At 43.3% G+C, this 19,030-nt stretch overlaps 1 protein-coding gene and 1 long non-coding RNA gene across 3 annotated transcripts; one reads left to right on the top strand and one right to left on the bottom strand.

The window, feature by feature from the left end:
• Window positions 1–32: 32 nt before the first annotated feature.
• On the top strand, window positions 33–18,815 carry LOC119160889 (uncharacterized). 2 transcript variants are annotated; one of them, XM_075880534.1, is made up of 5 exons: window positions 33–1,979; window positions 12,015–12,076; window positions 15,273–15,419; window positions 15,574–15,702; window positions 16,177–18,815. In XM_075880534.1, exon 5 carries the CDS (start codon window positions 16,348–16,350, stop codon window positions 16,984–16,986), a length of 639 nt encoding a protein of 212 aa, XP_075736649.1. In that variant the 5' UTR covers window positions 33–1,979; window positions 12,015–12,076; window positions 15,273–15,419; window positions 15,574–15,702; window positions 16,177–16,347; the 3' UTR covers window positions 16,987–18,815. The 2 variants fall into 2 exon arrangements, with proteins under 2 accessions (XP_075736649.1, XP_037269057.1); XM_037413160.2 differs by lacking the exon at window positions 12,015–12,076.
• LOC142776607 (uncharacterized) lies at window positions 6,503–15,118 on the bottom strand. The gene is made up of 2 exons (XR_012887668.1): window positions 10,206–15,118; window positions 6,503–6,929 (listed from the first exon to the last, which is right to left on the bottom strand). It is a non-coding gene; the product is annotated as an uncharacterized LOC142776607 (long non-coding RNA).
• Window positions 18,816–19,030: the final 215 nt, after the last annotated feature.

Consider the following 19,030-nt stretch of genomic DNA (forward strand, 5'->3'; position numbering starts at 1 on the left):
TTCTCCCAAGTTAGGGCCAAGTTCCAGCAATGGCCGTAGAGGGCGAAAAAACCGAGCGTGGCTAGTTTTTATCCAAGGTGGTCTATTAGGTGTTCTGTGAGGAGGTTCTGTAGAACCAAGGAGGTTATACTAAAACTTCTGGAGTTGTGGTCCCGCATGCGACATTACATTCCAGCACCGTTCCATGGATGGATATGGCTGTACCCTTTAGATCGGGCAGTGGCTAGCGCCACTAAGCCGTAATACTTAATGAATCAAAATCTAGGTTTATTTTTTTTTTTCCTTAAATAGTGAGGTTGGGGATTCGTACTTTGCAGTGAAGGGTTTAATTTTCACTCGTGCCTGCACTTTAGCCACCAATCAGATAACCTCTTTGTAGATAATTCTACCCGCTTAAAGTCTGTTTTGCCCTCCCTGTCCCTAAACCCCAGTGCTTTGAAAAAACTCTGCGTCATCATCCTGAACTATAGGGTGAAGACTTTTACAGAACATTATCAAGTGTTCGGCAGTTTCTTCTTCCTCTCCACACGCACTGCATACCGTGTCTACCCGTTCGTATTTGGCCCGATATGTCTTGGTTCGCAGTACTCCCGTCCTGGCCTCAAACAGCAGAGAACTACCCCAAGTATTATCATAGATCCTTTCCTTGGCGATTTCCTGCTTAAAAGTTCGATAGATCTCTAGTGCGGACTTCTTAATCATGCCCATTCTCCATTTGTCAGTCTTCATTTCCTTCACTTTCTTCTTAACCGATAGTTCTTTTTGGTTTGGCCACCTGCTGTTTTCCAAGTATTTACCAGTCAATTTTCTGGTTTGCTTCCTCCATTTTGTATCGACATTCTTCATGTACAAGTAGCTGAATACCTTCCTAGCCCAACGCTCCTCCCCCATTTCTCTCAATTGCTTATCAAATTTTATGGTGCTGCTAGCTTCCATGTCCTCAAATGATGTCCATTCCATATCACCTTGTGATCTCTGATTTGGTGTATTCCCGTGAGCTCCTAAGGCAAGCTTACCTATACCACGTTGCTTAATTTTTAATCTTGCTTGAACTTCTGATCTCATGCACAAGACCGCATTGCCGAACATCAGACCAGGAACCATAACCCCTTTCCATATGCCTCTCACAACATCATACCTACTGTAATTCCACAGTGCCCTGTTTTTCATTACCACTGCATTTCTGTTACCTTAAGTCGTCACGTATATTTCGTGTTCCCTCAGGTACTCGGTCCCATTGCTTATCCATACGCCCAGATATTTGTATTTATCTGTTATCTCTAGCATGACCTCCTGTATTCTAAGCTCACTACCTTCATTGTCATAAAAAATCATGACTGCTGATTTTTCCTTACTGAATCTGAAATCTAACCTATCTCCCTCATTACCGCAGATGTCCACCAATCTCTGCAAATCTTCCTTGTTGTCGGCCATTAGCACTATATCATCTGCGTACATCAATGCTGGTAGTGCCTGTTCAATGAGTTTTCCTTGTTTGACGAAAGAGAGGTTGAAGCCCAGTCCACTTCCCTCGAATTCGGCCTCTAATCCTTGTAGATACCTCATGAATAATAAGCGTGACAGGGGACACCCCTGCCTAAGCCTCCGTTTTACCTCTGCAGGCTTGAATACCTGTTTTTCCCACTTTATAACTACTTTGTTACCTTTCTAGATATCCTTTAAAAGATAAGTGACCACATCTTCCACGCCTAGTATGTCCAGTATTCCCCACAATTCCTCTTGAACCACGCTATCGTACGCTCCCTTGATATCCAAAAATGCTAGCCACAGGGGCCTGTGTTCCTTTTCTGCTATTTCGATGCACTGCGTCAGTGAGAACAGATTGTCTTCCAACCTCCTGTGTTTCCGAAACCCATTCTGTAGTTCCCCCAGCACTCCCTCATCCTCTATCCATGCCTGCAGTCTTTCCTTTATAATCTGCATCGCCAGCCTCTAGACCACTGATGTCACTGTTATAGGTAAGTAGTTGTTTATGTCAGCTTTGTCCCCCTTCCCTTTATAGATCATGCTCAGCCTGCTAAGTTTCCATCCATTGGGAACTTCTCCATCGATTATTATTTTGCTAACTGCCTCTCTCAAAGCCTGCTTAGACTTCGGACCTAATGTCTGTATTAGCGTAATTGGAATGCCATCTGGGCCTGTTGATGTACTACTAGGAATCCTTTTCTCAGCCCTTTCCCACTCTTGTTGTGAAAATGAAGCCATTGCGCCACTTGATTCATTCTTGTCTATTGTGGTGCATAAAGCACTTCTTTGTTGAAAATTTTCTGTCATCCTTGTTCTTATATATTCAATAGCTTTGTCCCCTTCTAGCCTAGCATCTTGAGCTGTAGTTATAAGCCTCTGCTTTAGGCTCGTCTCATTTCTTAGTGAGTTTAGATGGTTCCAAAACTTCGCAGCTGCCAAGCTTTTTTATGTACTTCTGCGAGCCACTGAGCTCGCTTTCTTTTAATCTTTTCATTGATCAGAATGGATGCATCCCTTCTACAGCTTAGAAAGTTTTCCCATTTTCTTTCAACATCATCTGTCGATTCACCCCGCTGCTTAGCATGTCTGTGTTTCCTAGAGGCTTCCTGACGTTTTGCTATGGCTCTCTTAACTCCCTCATCCCGCCAACTTTTCGGTTTGTGTCTTCTGTTCCTGGGTGACTTGTCACATGCCTTAGCAAGCTCTAGCTCAATCAGTCCAATTAGATTCGTGTATGTCCACACTGTTTTATTATCTTCAGTGATTACTTTCTCAATTTGTTTAGTAGCTATTTCTATTTGCTTTTCTGAATAAAAATTTGCCTGTAGTTGCTCATCTTGTCTCCTTCCCACTTTCACTGCTCTTCCAAAACTTAGCCTGAAACGTTTGTAATCACTACCCAGACTTCTGGAGCCACCTTCATCTATGTGCATTCCCCTGAGCTTATCATACATCCTATGTGACATCAGTGCGTAATCTATCGTCGACTGCAGCCTTGCTACCTCCCATGTTATTTGCCCTTCACACTTCTCGGTCCAGTTGCAAATGATCAAATCAAGCCTTTCACACATATCCATGATCATTTTGCCTGTCGGGTCGGTATACCCATCTATATCTTCTATGTGCGCATTCATATCTCCTAGTAAAATTATCCCGCACTCTCCTCCTAACTCCTGAATGTCATTTGATATACACTCTACCATTGCCTGGTTTTCCTCTCTGGCCTTTGCTCCCGTCCACAAGTACACGAAACAAAGGAGTGTCATTTGCCCTGCCACTTTCCCTTTTAGCCATAAATGTTTCTTGCACTCCTGATTGACCATTTGCCAGTCGGTACTTTTATGAATGAATGCCCCAATACCACCCGCCTTTCTGCGGCCTTCTGTTCTATTACAATATTCCACACGCGTAGTCCGCATTGTTAGGAGGTTGTTTCATGTCCCTGAGATGTGTTTCTACAAAACCATAAACCATCGGCCTCTCCTCCCTTAGGTGTTCTTCTATCTCTTCCCACTTCAGCCTGTTCCTACCACCCTGCATGTTAATATACCCTATGTCTGGATTGGCTCAGCGCTCGTGGCTACGTCTTTTTCTGCCCCGGACTCTACCTATCTTAGATACTAGTGCCACTTTGGAATCGTATCTGTCTATACCACCTGTCAAAGAGTCTCCCTGGTTTTTTTCCTTGTTACTAGCTATCCTGCACCCCGAAGGGCCCGCTTGCCCCCTAAAAAAGCTACTGCGCGTCCTGCAAGTCACCGACCCACCTCATGACCTAGCCGCCCATCGAAGTGAATTCTGTCTCATTTAAAACCACCCCACCTGTGCAGCTCTCTGTTTATTTCCACCACTTCAAAGCCTTTCTCTCGACTCATCTGCCATATCTCTTCGTTTGCAATGACAACCGCTCTTTGCAGGTTGCTATCACGCACCGGTACCTCCGGTATCGTGCATATCACTTTCTGTACCTGAGGAGAAGTGGTGCGCATGTCATCGACGCCTTTCGCCAGTGTGGTTGCTAGTCCTGATGTATCTTCATTTAAGACATCGTTTAAACTGCCTGAAGTTATCACGAGGTTTCGTCTATCAGCTGTAGTTTTGAGTTTTGCGCTCGCTTGCCTCATGACTGCTTCCAGCTTGCGTCCTGGGAACGCCCCTACTGCAACCCTCTTGTCACCTCTTATCCTCTTTTTGATGGCTTTTGTGCATCGATTTAAATTCGAGTCCCCGGCGATTATCACATGCTGTGACTTTTCAGCTGGATCGTCCTGCACCTGGGGGTTACTTGCACCTGTGACGCCGGCTGCTTTGTACCCTCCCCGCCCCATCACTACTTCGCTGAAGCTGGGCCTTGCGACAATTGAACTGGCTGAACCTGTTTTTTCCAAACTCGCTTGCTCTTTCTTCTCCGCTGTTATGGTTGCTGGTTCCCTACTGTTCTCTCCATAGGCCGCTCCTCTGTTCACCTTGGCCAGTGCTTCCTAGGTGGACTTCAGCCTTTCTCCCATAGCCATCGTTTTATCTTGCTCTGTCGCCAATGAAGTCTCGAGCTCGGTGATTCTTACCAGTGGGTGATAATTTGCTCTGATTTAACAGGTGCTGTTTCAATTGCTATGCGTTTGCACAGATTGTCAAACACATCACAAATGATCTAATAACAAGTGCCTCAACTTAGTAAACAGAAAACATGTATAATTAAAATGTGGTGTTTTATTGTATCTCATGAAGAGGGTAATATCATTCAGTAAAAGCATTGCTGGTGATATCCATAGTCATAGAACTAATTGAATTTAAGTAATTAGTATTGAGGTTCCACTTTGTTGCATGTACATTTAGTAGCACCATATTTATCCTCTTCTTTATGCCTCTGCATTTCATTAGAGACATTTGAAGAAACCGGAAGTGTCGTATTATTATTGCCTGTCTTTGTCATATTTCACTCTGACTTAGCATAGTATTTGATGCTAGATGCTAAAAAAGAGATTATTATGTCACATCTCCCCTTCAACACAAAGAGGTTTCTTTTTAAGCTGTTGTTCAAGGCAGTGACTTTATTCAGCATTCTGCTGTAGAGTATATGAGCAATACTGTTTGTTTGTACAGGGCGCTATACCATCGGTCGCGTGTACACTTTTTTGGTCTACACATGTAGCTTTAAAAATCATCAGTGTAATTGTGGCTGTCTTTACTTAAGTATGAATTAGTGCATTAAAAGAAAGAAAGTCTGTATCTTTAATCTGACCCTAAGGTAAAGGGAAATCGTATTGTACAGTCAGGGGTGGATCCAGCCAATCATTTTATGGGGAGGGGGGTTGCTTAAAGTAACACCGGAGAGAGGGGCATAATCATTATTTTTTATTTTTTTACTAGCTTAAAAATTCTATCATAGCATAAATGCTATTAATATGTGCTTAAAGAAATCCCAGTCATTTGTCCTAATTGGTGATAACAGGTGGACGGCAAGCACTGAAGAGAGGGGGAGGGGGTACTGGCAGGCTTTGAAGGGGGGGGGGGGGCGATCGCCTCTGGTGCCCCCCTTCTGGATCTGCTACTGTGTGCAGTTCTGCACGAGATCACAGGATTGATTCTGAACCTCAGGAGTCTCATTATAATAGTTGTAATAAGTACTAGTGCCCTAGTTCCGTGCACTCGGGGAGATTACGAGGTCAAAATAATTAAGCTTTAACTTAAAACAGTGCATCTCATAACCAGATTTTAGTTTTGCGACATGAAACCGTTGAACTTAATTTTATTAATTTTTCTCTAAATCAGCATAGATGTACAGTGCTTGCGAAATTCTGCTCCCAGTTTTTTTCATGTGAATGTGTGGTTTATCATAGAATTTATGGCATTATTTAGCAGTGTGATTTTTCAAGGCCTTCTCTATTGCGATGACCTTTTTTTTTTCACATTTGTTCAAACCAGTAGACAAGTTCACCAGGGAACATTTACTGCATGGGAGGATGTTTGAAACCGTTGGTTATGTGTTCAAGTTGGCCCATACACACACCTTTTGCAAATCAACAAAATTTCTAGATCTCTTCATTAGGCAAACTAATTCTATATAATTGTGCAGCAGTCATGCAGCTATACTGTCAAAGAAACAATGTTTCAGGACAAATAGAAATGTTTAATAAAAGTTACTGACAAGAAAATGTAAAGGTAGACGTCTGTCATAATCATATGGTGGTTTGGAATATTAAACCCCACATATCACCGAAAATGATAACGTAACCTTGTCTAAAAAAGTTTCTTGTTGTTTACTACACACCTCAAGGATCAATATGAATTCTCTGCAATTAGAGACAAGTGCAAATCTAGAAAAAAGTGCATCTTAAAACTAAACGAGGAAGCAGATAAACATTAATGCCACTGAGCACTTTTACTAAATATCCTATCCAAGATTGCAGCAAAATAAGCACCTGCAAACATATGTGCTAGTAATAACAACAGAATGCTCAGCTTGAGATTTTCGATGCAGGAAAAACAAGGAAATTATGAAAATGACCACATGTTGGATAATGAAGCCAAGACAATGCTTTATTAACAGTTTTAAAATGCTTATTTTATGGTTCGTTTCAATAATGTTTCTGACTTAGCTCGTTGTGCACTTGGCTGGAGTGGCCCCGCCCCGGTGGTCTAGTGGCTAAGGTACTCGGCTGCTGACCCGCAGGTCGCGGGTTCGATTCCCGGCTGCGGCGGCTGCATTTCCGATGGAGGCGGAAATGTTGTAGGCCCGTGTACCCAGATTTGGGTGCACGTTAAAGAACCCCAGGTGGTCAAAATTTCCGGAGTCCTCCACTACGGCGTCTCTCATAATCAAATGGTGGTTTTGGGACGTTAAACCCCACAAATCAATCAATCACTTGGCTGGAGTGCAGATTCATTTCCACTACTGTCACTTATCCTCCTTTGAGGTCCTTGGCAGCAAGTACACCTACCTGTAACAGACATGGCAAATTACCCCACCTCCTCCTTTATTTTCCTGTACAATTCAAGCAGCAGCCTATCTTTACACTCCTAAATAAAGGTGGCGGTGAGTAAGCTGTACATGCATGAACTTCACTGCATGACTCGGGTTGCAATTCAAAGCATATAAACTCTCATAAGAAACTATAATAAGTGTTCACTTTGTTCGGACAGCAGATATTTAAGCAAAATTGGTTGAAACACAATGTGAAAATAGGTGTGAATATTTACTGCAAAGTATCGCACAGTTAAAATAGTGTGAAGAGAACACTCGCAGATAGAACAGCTTAATTGGTGGCAAGCATTCCTTGGTTGTACGGGTAGTCACATTCAATGGGCCTCTTGTGCAGCCCTGGCAATGGTATGAAAAAAGCACATGCTAGTGCCTCCATTCCAACTTCAATCGCGAGTGGGCACTGTAAAATACAGAGCAAGCACTCCCTCCCCTCCCGCAATTATTTTTCAACCTGTTCTCCACTACGGAATTCTACAGCAGCAGTTCTTTGGAAGCAAAGCTCTGAGAGTCCTTATATATGCGCTAGGTTTTTTTAACATTTTTACAATGTGATGCCTTGGGGCTGCATTCTGAGTTGTCACAAATTGTCTGAACATTTGTAGAATATCTTTCCCGCCTTGTCATCGCACCTGAAATTTCACACAAGGATTCTCCTCCGGTTTGTAAAACAGTAAATGCGTGTGTATTCAATACAGCATTTCATTAGAAACACAGGTGTGCATTTTTCTTAAAGGCACTTTATATTGAATTAGTGTCCAAGACCCAGCAAGGGCCCCCTTCCTGATCATTTTTCAGCGTCGAAGGGGTGATTTCTTGGGATTTTACTAGTATGAAGTTGGAGGTAGTGCTTGGGCCAGTGTGCATCTCTCACATTAAAGTACTAAAAACCTGGAAGCTTGTACCCCTACGCAAAGAGAAGAAACACAGCATACTAAATACGTTTGCACTGTTTCAAGTTTTAGTGCACCACAGTGAAACTCGCATGTCCATCAAACAAGTTGTGTAAGTGAGGGCAATCTTCAGCCATGTGTAGCCTTTGAGCTTGTGAGGACACACTTCCCACGTTACCAGTGATGGTCAGCATGGCTATACACTGTTGTCCTTTATGAAAGGGAAAACGTGAACACATGGACTGCGCTCAGCAGCGACTGGCTACAGTACCATCAACCTACAGCTGAAGAAAGCGTGCCTGCTTCTGTTTTTATTAGCGCCTATCCAACGGCCATAATTAATTCTTTTGTTTGCCAATAGATGCCTTCAAAAGGCGATGTGCTTTGTTTAGTGGTTGTTTTGGTTGTTCCAATTCAGTTAGTAAATAATGGTAAAAGAGTACCGCCACAAAAACTAGACATGTCATTTCTTTTGTTGCAATGAGTGGCTAATGACCCAGTTATTGTAACTGCAAACCTTTTTTAACGGAGCGCACAACAGTTAAATTGTTTAAAGACATCTTCATAGTGCTCTGCTCGGGCATATGAACGTTGCCTCACAATATACCACAGTGCTGCAGACTTGTGAGACTGCATTTTTTTTTTGCTTGTTTGAGAAAAGCAGTAAACGGGCTCGTTTAAATGTGCATGTAATGTGTGTCTGTTGCAATAAATTGTCCTCTGTGTCACGCTTCTTATCCTTCATCCTCCTAGGATTATATGTATTGAGATGTGATACACCTAACAATACAACTACACTGACTTTCAGTTCTCTTTCGGCCAGGTGAATGAGCTGGTCAGCTACTCTACATCGTTTGTATTAATTTTTTTTGGGTGTTGAAAGGACACTAAAGAGCGAAATAATTTTTCGCATACTATTGAAGTATGATTTCACATCACCACTCTTACCACGACACGACGCTTGGCAAGTGCGAAACCGTGCAAATAAACTGTCTCATCAAACATCATGACATCATTAATTTTGATGGCATTTACTGAGTTCTACATAGCTTATAATCGATAAAAATAAAGGACATTGTCATCTGTGGGTGTCATAGGCCTAGCATATGAAGTTTCAGAAAATATGACCGAGCCAATCGCAAAATTGTGAATAATACATTTTAAAACATTTGACGCCACACATGGACATTTCGGCACAACTTTCAATAGTGAAACTTCAGCCTTAATTTTCTCCACTAATAATAAACTTGGGATAGTGAAACATATGGCATTGGCATTAGAGTACTCAGAGTGCAGTTTGTCAATCTAAACAAGGTCACTGTTTCTGTTCAGTATCCCTGAAATGCTTTTGTAAAATACACACAAGAAGCTTGTGAATCAAGTGCGAAGCTGCACAGCAAAGTGGTGTTGGGAGTACGGAGATCGTACAATGTGATTTCACCCATGTCGCATTGCTGCAGTGAAGGGAATCAAACTGCTCGAGACTACAGCAGCAGAGGCCTATAAATCCCTCCACAGTTTCCTTCCACAGTTTCAACCACGTGGGTTCAATAGTGGCAAAACATGACATTTATTCCACTTGTTCTTTACAACTCTATCATAAATAGAGACTAACACATACTTTTTTCTTGGTTTAAATGTTGTTTTTTTATCTTTCAGTGGATAAGTTGTCTTGAGGTAACACTGATAATAGTGAAAGTAGAATGATTTTGAAGAATAGATTCAATATCTCTGTTGCTAGCCTCCTTTCTGACATGCATTCATGACAATTGCATTAATTGGCAATTGTAAGAAGTTTCACCATAGCAGTAAATTTACCATGCACCACCCTTTCAGCAAAATTAACTTCCTAGATATGACGGCATCTATTGAAACATTCTTTAATGCAGGGTATGAAAAAAATACAAATCCTTTACCCACACCATAAACATATAGCAGGCAATGCCAATCAGAAAAGAAAAATGAACAGGGCAGAGCCAAGTGAAATTTTGAGGAGGAAATATGTGCAGGAAAAGCAGACTCCACACCTAGTCGAACCGGGCAAAAAGAAGAAAAAAAAAAGATCTTTGTTTGGTTTACAGTGTTGTTCTTGCTGCTAACATGCTTGGCCCAATTTAATCTTCAGTGGTGAATTCTTGAGATGTGCATCTTAATGGGGCTGTCTTGGAGTTCTTTCTTTCGCTGAGAAATCAAAGGTTATGCTCTACATAATGCAAACGAATAGCCAACTATAATACATAGACTACACAAGCCATCATCTATGACACGGCAAAGAAGAAGTATTCATTTGACAGGCAAAGAATTTAAGAAGCGTCTGTAGAGACAACGATCACTATGCTCACCAGTCAAGCAGGCCAAAGAAGACATTTGGCGAAATGACCTGCACAACACTGAAAAAAATCCAAAAGCTTGAAAATGAGGAAATCATCACTAGCTGAACATGTCCCATAGCACAGCCTAACCAGCCAGTAGCCTTTGCAATCAAATACCGAAATGCATTTCCAAATTGAAATAATATCTTTCGCAAGTAATACGCAACATTAACTAGCAACGAGCCGCTTCGGAAAATGTTCCTCGACATGTTAGTGCATGCAAAAGTAAACCCGCATTCTTTTTGGTACACATAATACCTAGTTGTCGTCTAAGATTTAGGACCTGCAAACACCTTCAAGATTATGTTAGAATTAAAAGCACTAAAGGTGATTTATGCATAGTATGAAATCTAGTTTTACCTGCACTAGTTCAAACATTATCCACATGATTAAATATACATATTGTCACAAACAGGACAACATTTAACATGGTGTAGTAGCACAACTTCGACAGGGTAACAGAGTACAAGAAAACACGACACTCGCTTTTCTTGTCCTCTGTGTCCCCGTCGAAGTTGCTCTACTAGGCCACATGTTAAAATGATATTTCACCAACTAGTCTAGCTCTCAACTCTACTGAACAAACAGGACAACCTGTTAATGTTTCAATAAATAGGCATCAAGAAAGCATGGCAAATGACTGGAAGCAATGGTGCAGCAATTCGTAGTGGCAGGACATATCTTCAACAATCCTAAATCTTAAATACAGTAACCAGCTTTTCGAAAAAAAAAATTGCCACACCTTATTCACAAGTTTAATACATTCCAGCCAACAAGTATAAATGTTTCGAAGGGTGCACTTGAACCAATTTGACATGGCACATACACAACGAAAACCTATAAAAAGTAAGCCATTCTTCAAGAAATTTTAAGGCTAATTATCCCCATTGTCAGGTGGTGCTTCCTCGAGGCAAAGATAATTCAGCAAAATGTCTTCTCCTTTTCTACCCATCCATGCAAAACACTTGCTCCCTCCTGCCCCTCATTTCTTTCTGTTTCAAGGGCTTTTGATTGATTGCCCCTTTTATCCTGGTGCAACCCATTACGGGGGATTGCCTTTTAACTCACCCAACTCAGCATGCCGACTTCTCGTTTTCATCTCCCCGTTTTCGTATGTGGCCTTCCCTGCTTTGTTTAGATTGGAGGAGAGGGTATGAAGAATATACAAAATGCACTAAGGTAGGCAAGGAATGAATTTTGGCCTTGTTGGTACAACATATGTGAAATGTTTTGTGGTCATTTGCTGATTGTTAGTACCACTGTATCCCACATTCCCTTCATCTTGATAAATATGCCCTACACAATTCAGATAGGTCGGCAGTTGCAGCCTTGAAGAAGTCTGCATGTTGAGACGATGGCTTTAGCGACAACCCGTGTTCACAAATGTTTCACCTCTTTAAGCTTGTCTTCCTCACAACTTCTGTGTTTTTTGGTTTCATAACATGACACTTCAGATTTTTAAAAAATAATAAAATTGGTACTGCCTTGTATAATCCATGTTAATAATAGCTCATTTTTGTCAGTATTTTGGTAGATTTTCAATTCACCCATTGTCTTGTATTCTTAAGAGCAATCATTTGACTGAGTTACTGAAGCAATGATGGCTCTTCTTCGTTTATTTCCTGACATCTTTGTTTATTTCCTGCCATCTTGCGTCTACAGACTAGTACGTATTATACTAAGACTGAAAATATGAAAGAAACAAAAAGAATAATTTTCTTACACTGCAGCACCGAAATTAGGATATTTAGTAATTGCGTCTTTTTATTTTATTACCAGCATGTCAAGTGCCGGAGACATGAGTGCTGGCTAACCAATGAAGAGTTCATTCCTGGGCAAAGGTGAAAAACATTCCCCCCTCCCCCCCAACGCTAATCTGCAATTTTTTTTCAGTGGTTCATTTATTCAAATAGCATAACAATTAGAAAAGTGGGGAAAATGTGACGTATCACCCTAATTTTTTATGCAGCACTGAGCAGCTGACTCGCCGTCACTCAATGTCAGCGCAGCCGATTTTACCTGGTTGAAACGCTCCCGCTGTAGATCGGGCACAGCAGAAGAGCGACACGTGATCCTAAAACCAGCAACGTGTTTGAATTACACACACAATAAATGTACATCATGATTACATGCATCCGAACAAAAGAAATACGCAACACGTACGGCGGAAGTACGGTAAACAATGAAAGTTTTTTTTTATTGTCAAGATCTGTATTAGCCTTTACAATAATCTCATCAGGCTGCTGTACAAACTGAGCAACTTGCGCAGCGAGAACGTTTTCGAATTGTGGTACATTAACACAGAGCGGTATTACCAAACTGGTAGGTGTTCTGTGGTATTCCCACCACTGCTTCGAAATTAATGGTGCAAAAGAGCTAACCCGTCCTTGACACGAGCTGCACTATGAACCTGTGAACATTTGTGTTCATCACTGTCGTCACTGAAGAGTAGATTTATCGCAAGGAAGACTGCTTGCCGCAAATAAATACGCAGCTGGAACTTCGCGCTGGTTCAACGACAAACCCGGAAGCCGCCTTGACACTTTTCCTCGGGTGCGACTGTTCTCACAACAAATCCGTGCAAGGCGGGGCCTCGCCGCGATGACGTAGCCACCATTTTTTTTTTCTCTGTCTCTCTCTCTCTCTCTCCGTTTGACGGCGCGGTACGCGGTCGATGCGGTCGCTGTGGTGGCGTGCATTCCACGTGTGCGGGAAGCGTGCACTGTTTTGTTAAGTGGCCGGAAAATCGGAACGCAACGATGAGCGAGCCTCCTGACCGACAGAAAGTAATCGAAAAGTACCTCCAAGGATTACGTCATGACGGCGGCTACTCTCATGGCTACCTGAAGTCAGACGAAGAGCTAAAGCTTTTTGAGAGGTCCCTGGCTGCCGTCAACGAGAGGTATGCTTTGCGGACATCAAGAGACCTGAGCAAGTCGTCTAAATGTGAGGATGTCTCGATTGCTTCTTAATGTATTGATCTGCGCGTAGATCTAGCATTGAAACACGCAGTAGTAATTTAAACCAGCTAGGGACAGGGCAGGACAGGCTTCTTCTCAGTTGCGGTTATTGGTTTTCGCCTTTTTGAAGTTAGGGTTAGGTATCATTGTTTTCATTACCGGTTCACAGTTCCCCTGGAACCGATTTTTCGGTGTGAGTGAAGTATTGTTCGGATTACCGGGACATGACCCGATGTTCAGAGATTCTATAAACGTTATTGGAGCTGTAATTGGCGCCTTGTCTGTGTCTGCGTGTTTCTTTGGTCCCCGTTGCTTAGCGCCCCAAATAATTCAGTTGTAACTGAACTGTATTTTTTCGGTTTTAGTCATGATTAGCACCGCGCTAGCAAGCTAATTGTGACACGGTCGTGCGTGCCATCCGTGGTCCTCCAGGAAGTGTGAATTAGACGTCTAGAGCAAGGCGGGCCTGATGTTGAACGCTGTATATGAGAAGCTGAAAGGACAGGGTCGAGATTTTTAAGTGTGAATACACTTTATAAGCGACCCCAAACTATCCACCGCCGTCGGCGGCGTCCGCAGTCTTCTCTCTATCTGTAAAAGAAAGAGGACTTGGCGGGCCGCAGCGCGACGCTCTACCGAATAAGCCACGGACGCGACGCTGATATCGGTGTCAGTAACGCGCCTTATACCTTTAATGCCGCTGCGCGCGTCCCCCTCCCCCTTCGCTCGCTCCTCCGCTCTCCTCGCTCGCTGCAGCTGCGCGCGCACCCCTCTCTCTCGCGTGCCCGCCTTCTCTCTCAGTTTCCCGTCGAGAGCGGGTCGTGCGATGGATGTCCCGGAGGCAACGCTACCATCAACAACGAATGCAGTACAACCGAATGCCAGCACTGCACCCGTCGTTGGAGGTGACGGTACTGCTGTGGTTTCGCCGACGTTGGAAGACAAGGCGGCGCTGCGAAGGGATCGTGAGACCGAACGTAAGCGGGCGAAGCGTGCAGCGGATGCCGAACTGCGTGCTCGCGAGGCCGAGTGCAAGCGGGCGAAGCGTGCAGCGGATGCCGAACTGCACGCTCGCGAGGCCGAGGACAAGCGGGCGAAGCGTGCAGAGGATGCTGAACTTCGCGCTCGCGAGGCCGAGGACAAGTGGGCGAAGCGTGCAGCGGATGGTGAACTGCGCGCTCGCGAGGCCGAGATGAGGCGTCAGCATCGAGCCGCGAACGCGGCCCAAGAAGCGGAACGACAACGCAAGCGTCAGGCGGAGAAGGGCGATGAAGGCCGGCGTCAAGGCGCCGCTCGCAATCGTCAACGGCGAGTGGACGTTCCCGAAGCCGTTCCAGCCAGTGAACGTGCCGCGCGGGAGAGGGTGCGAGCCCTGGACTTTGCTCGTCCGGACGCGTCGTGAAGTGTAAATAAATAATACTTCGTATATAATTTATCTGTGTACAAATGCTTCATCACAAACAACACTTAAATTCATTAATTACAGTATAATCATCATCATCAGTAATAAAACTCCCAAGCATTTTCCCGAGGGTGAACATGGTTAAGTGCGAATGCACGGGGTGATGCTATGAGGGGGAGTAAAGTTAAAATCCGTTGGCATTCGCCAGTGAGTTAACGTAAACTCCCCCGTGTGATCAAATTGCGATTCCCAGGAACCATTACACCATAAAGGCACCATAGTGTGATTAATAAATATAATAGTGCGAATTAAAAAATACCCCTCATAGCATCACCCCGTGCATTCGCACTTAACCATGTTCACCCTCGGGGAAATGCTTGAGATTTTTTTGCCCAATTATATTAAAATCCCAAGGCCCAACCAAACTGTAACGTGTTGGTGCTGCTTGTAAGTTGTAACTTAAAAAATTCATAAAAAGTCTGGGCAATTATTAATAATAATAATTATTATATTTATTATTCTGGTTGACAAAAGCCAGAATTTCTTGCCAGAGGCAGCGCATCTTAAAGTTTTTTTGCTGCCATTACACAAAAACTAAAACAAGATTTGATATTGCCCTCTGCCATGCATAAAACTAGGTGCCTTCATTAAATCATCTTTATTGTTTATTTTCAGCCAATGTCGTCTTCTCCATGATCCACTGCGGATCTCGAATCTCTCTGGACAATGTGCCGTTCCGAGTTGTGAAGGAAACCGTCAAAGTGTGCATATTTGGAACGGAGTACTACAAGAAAACTCAGGAGAAAAAAAAAAAAAGAACAGGTATGTTGCATGGTGATGTACTTCCAAAAGTTTCAATCTCATGCACATATCCAGCAGTCTTCCAGTTCAAAGATTGTGTGTAGGCAGTGTAAAGAAGATTTACTTTAAGTTACTACAAGTTTACAGGAGAAATAAATGTTAACTTCATTTACAGAGTTCAAGTACCACTGACTGGCAGAAGGAGGTGTACGAGAAGAAGCGGGTGAACCTCCAGGGCACAAAGAAGAAGGGGTGCGCAGCAACAATAAATTTGAAGTGGATTGAGTTGTACCCAGATTTCCAGGTATGAAATGTACAATGACAAGTAAAAAATTATTCCAGATTAACTTCTGGGGACCTTTATCGTGTCATTTATGATTGTGCAATCCGACACAACACAGTTGGTTGAAGATTATTATGGTTTCAAGCAGCGCAACAAGATGAGGGCAAAGTCAAGATGAGACAGAAGACAGCACTCTATATTTCCACCATTGCCAGTATGTATACACGTGGGAAATAGCAAGATAAACAGAGTGTGAAAGATAAAACGAGCACAACGCATACAGTCTCGGCATCTAAGCCAAGACTGTATGTGTTTTGTGCTTCGCGCTCTTATTTTGCTATTTCCCACATGTATACATACTGGCAATAGTGGAAATATACTTCCAGCTATTAGTTCAGCGCTGTCTTATGTCTCATCTTGACTTCGCCCTCATCTTGTCGCACTGTTTGAAACCATAAAATATGATCTGTGTACTTAACAGTGCCTGTTTTCTAGGTGGATGTGCCCCAGCCATGCGGCCAGACAAGAGAGGGTCGTCTGAAAGCCGACAAGGCCAAGGAGCTGCAGGAGGCACTTGACGCAGAGCAGCAGACTGTGGGCAAAGAGACGCGGGTATATGTTAGGATTGCCGACTGCAGTTCCCATCAAAACCATGGTTTCGAGGACATGGAAGCTTTCAGCCAAAACATGGACAAGAGCGTTGCTGAGTGTATTCAGATGTTGGCAAGAGAAGGCATTACTTCTGTATCAGATGTGAAAAAGTGCCTTCACTATTATGTGCACGATGTACTTTTTGCGAACAAGGAGAAGCCTGATAGCAGCTGCAGGGCCTTTTTCCCAACACATCGTGACATCAGCAACCAGATCCAAGCTGTGCTTAAGAAAGACCGCTTCAGCACAGTTGATCAAGAGAATGCTAGAATTTTAATTGAAAAGATCAGGGGTGAGCAACACGAATCCTCCGTTGTCTATCGGCCGTATGCAGCACGAAGCTTCGTAGGTAGCAGCGACTCGGACAACGTGGAAGAGGGCGTTGCCAGCGAGTGTGAAGACACGTTGCTGTTTTGCTTCCAAACAAAATTCATGAGGAGCATGCTTAAAAAGTACGGAGGCTCAGTAGTTTGCCTGGACGCAACGCACAAGACGAGTGACTATGCTCTACCACTTTTCTTGCTTGTCGTGAAAACACCGTCGGGATACACACCAGCTGGTGTGTTTATCATACAGTTCGAGACGACCCACTGTATCGCTGAGGCTTTAGACGTTTTCAAGCAGTGGTGTGACAACTGGTCCCCACAATACTAGATGGTGGATTATAGCAAGGCAGAAATAAGTGCCATCAAGCAAGTGTTTCCAGAGAGTCAAATCTCCATCTGTGACTTCCATAGACTACAGGCATGGCAGAGGTGGCTGCGCAGAAAGGAAAACAACATATCCGATCTAGATGAAGCCCTGAGACTCATGAAACACGTAGCCAGTGCTTCAAATCAGCATAACTTTGACAAGACGGTTGAAGTCCTTGTTGACTCTGAGTATTGGAAAAATGAAAGATTCCGCAGTTACCTTGAAGAAGTGTGGCTGTCAGTAAAGGAGCTGTGGGTCATGTCTTACAGGCTGGAGTTTGACGTTGTGTTGACCACAAATAACGGCATTGAGGCCCACAACCGCGTGTTGAAGGCAGAGTACGTGAAAACTTCCAGCGGGAAACGGTCGTTAACATCCCTGATCATGACTGTCGTTCATGGCTACCTTCCCGACAAAGAAGCGAAATTCCATGAGCCGGCACGGAGGCAGTCATCAGTGTACAGACAGTACAGTGAAAATGCTCCTGCATACCTGCACAACCGGCCTCATGGGTTCGTTAAGCATATGCTGAGACGGCTTGTTAACACAGAGGAATACACCCCCACAGACATGGAAGAGCTCCCCATTGAAGGTGTGTTTACGGTTCATTCTGAAAGAAGTGATGATGATTTGTACACTGTCGACTTCACCAAGCCATCGTGTACCTGCCCTGATTTCAGGAAGTACAAGTACCCATGCAAGCACTTTTGTGTTGTTTTTAAGTACAGCGACAGGTGGGGCTTTTCCTCTCTTCCGCAGAGTTACCTCAATCGACCGCAAATTACTCTTGAAAGCTGTCCAGAATCCGAAACAAGTTCCGAGATTCCCCTTGTCAATCAGCCCAGCCCTTCTGAAGTGTCTTCACAGGATCTTGGTACAGCAGCATCAGAGTCAGACATTCCCTTTGTCAATGAGACCAGCTTTTGTGAAGTGCCTTTACAGCCTGGGGTTGCTATGCTTCCTGGGACAGCAGCCCCCTCAGTGTCGGAGCTACAAAAAAGTATAAACGAGGAATTGGAAAAGTGCAGTTCCCTCCTTTACTGCTGCCATGACGTTCAAACACTGGTGGAGGCTAGGGGATTATTGCAAGCCACCTTCCGTAAGCTGGCTGAATCTGTGCCACAGAGTTCTGGCCTTCACATTCGGGGCTCGCCGACAAAAGGATGCTCATCTCTGAAGCCTCTTCTGAAAAGAAGACGCCTATAGTGTGCTGTCACTCTGCCATTGACTGAAGCTTTGACTGCTAGGAAAGGATCGGGGGAGACGGTAGAGATGGACCACTCGGTGATTTTTTTTTTCATTCTTTTTAAAAAAATTGCAATTGTTGCAAAACTCAATTTATTTTACCATTCATAACTTTGGCCTAAACACAGTGTTCGGACATCTTTGTAAATAATTTTTAGAATGTTTAGAGCTTTTAAGATTAATAGGGTATGTTTTATACTAGACTTCATTATAGTCATGCAATTGTGACATTGGCAACGACTGTGTATGTGTATAAATCCAGCCGTAATTTTTTGTGTTGGTGATACTCTCAATTCAAAGAGTGTGTGAAAGTATGTTTTTAGGCTTCTGCTTTCAATCTATGTGTATAAAGCTGTTTGTAAAGTTGCATTTTTTCTGTACTTGCTACGGACGTGCTTACTTTTATACTTTCCTTTTGACATTTTAATATAGCACCTGTTGTATGTGAAAGCATGTTAGTACATTTTTTCGGGTGGTCATTTCAAGATGTATTCATAGCGTGCTTGTAATATCCATAGACTGTAAATAAACCAAATGTGAGAGAATGCGTAATGTGCACAAAAAGTTTACTGTGAAAATGTGAAGTATGGTTACCTACACAGCAAAGCAATTTCATCAAGACTGCTGCAACAGCTGTGACCGGTTGATGTAGAGGCTGGGCAAACAAACTGGCCTTTTTTGTTTAGGGCAACTATGGGAACTACCCCCTCAGTGAAACGCTTTAGGTATACATATTGATACTGCAAAGGAAAGTTTGACA

Source organism: Rhipicephalus microplus, chromosome X (assembly GCF_043290135.1).
Source record: "Rhipicephalus microplus isolate Deutch F79 chromosome X, USDA_Rmic, whole genome shotgun sequence".
NCBI lineage: Eukaryota > Metazoa > Arthropoda > Arachnida > Ixodida > Ixodidae > Rhipicephalus > Rhipicephalus microplus.

Excerpts from the sequence above, each read along its gene's own strand:
- LOC119160889 (XM_075880534.1), top strand. The coding sequence starts at position 16,348 with ATGGAAGCTTTCAGCCAAAACATGGACAAGAGCGTTGCTGAGTGTATT.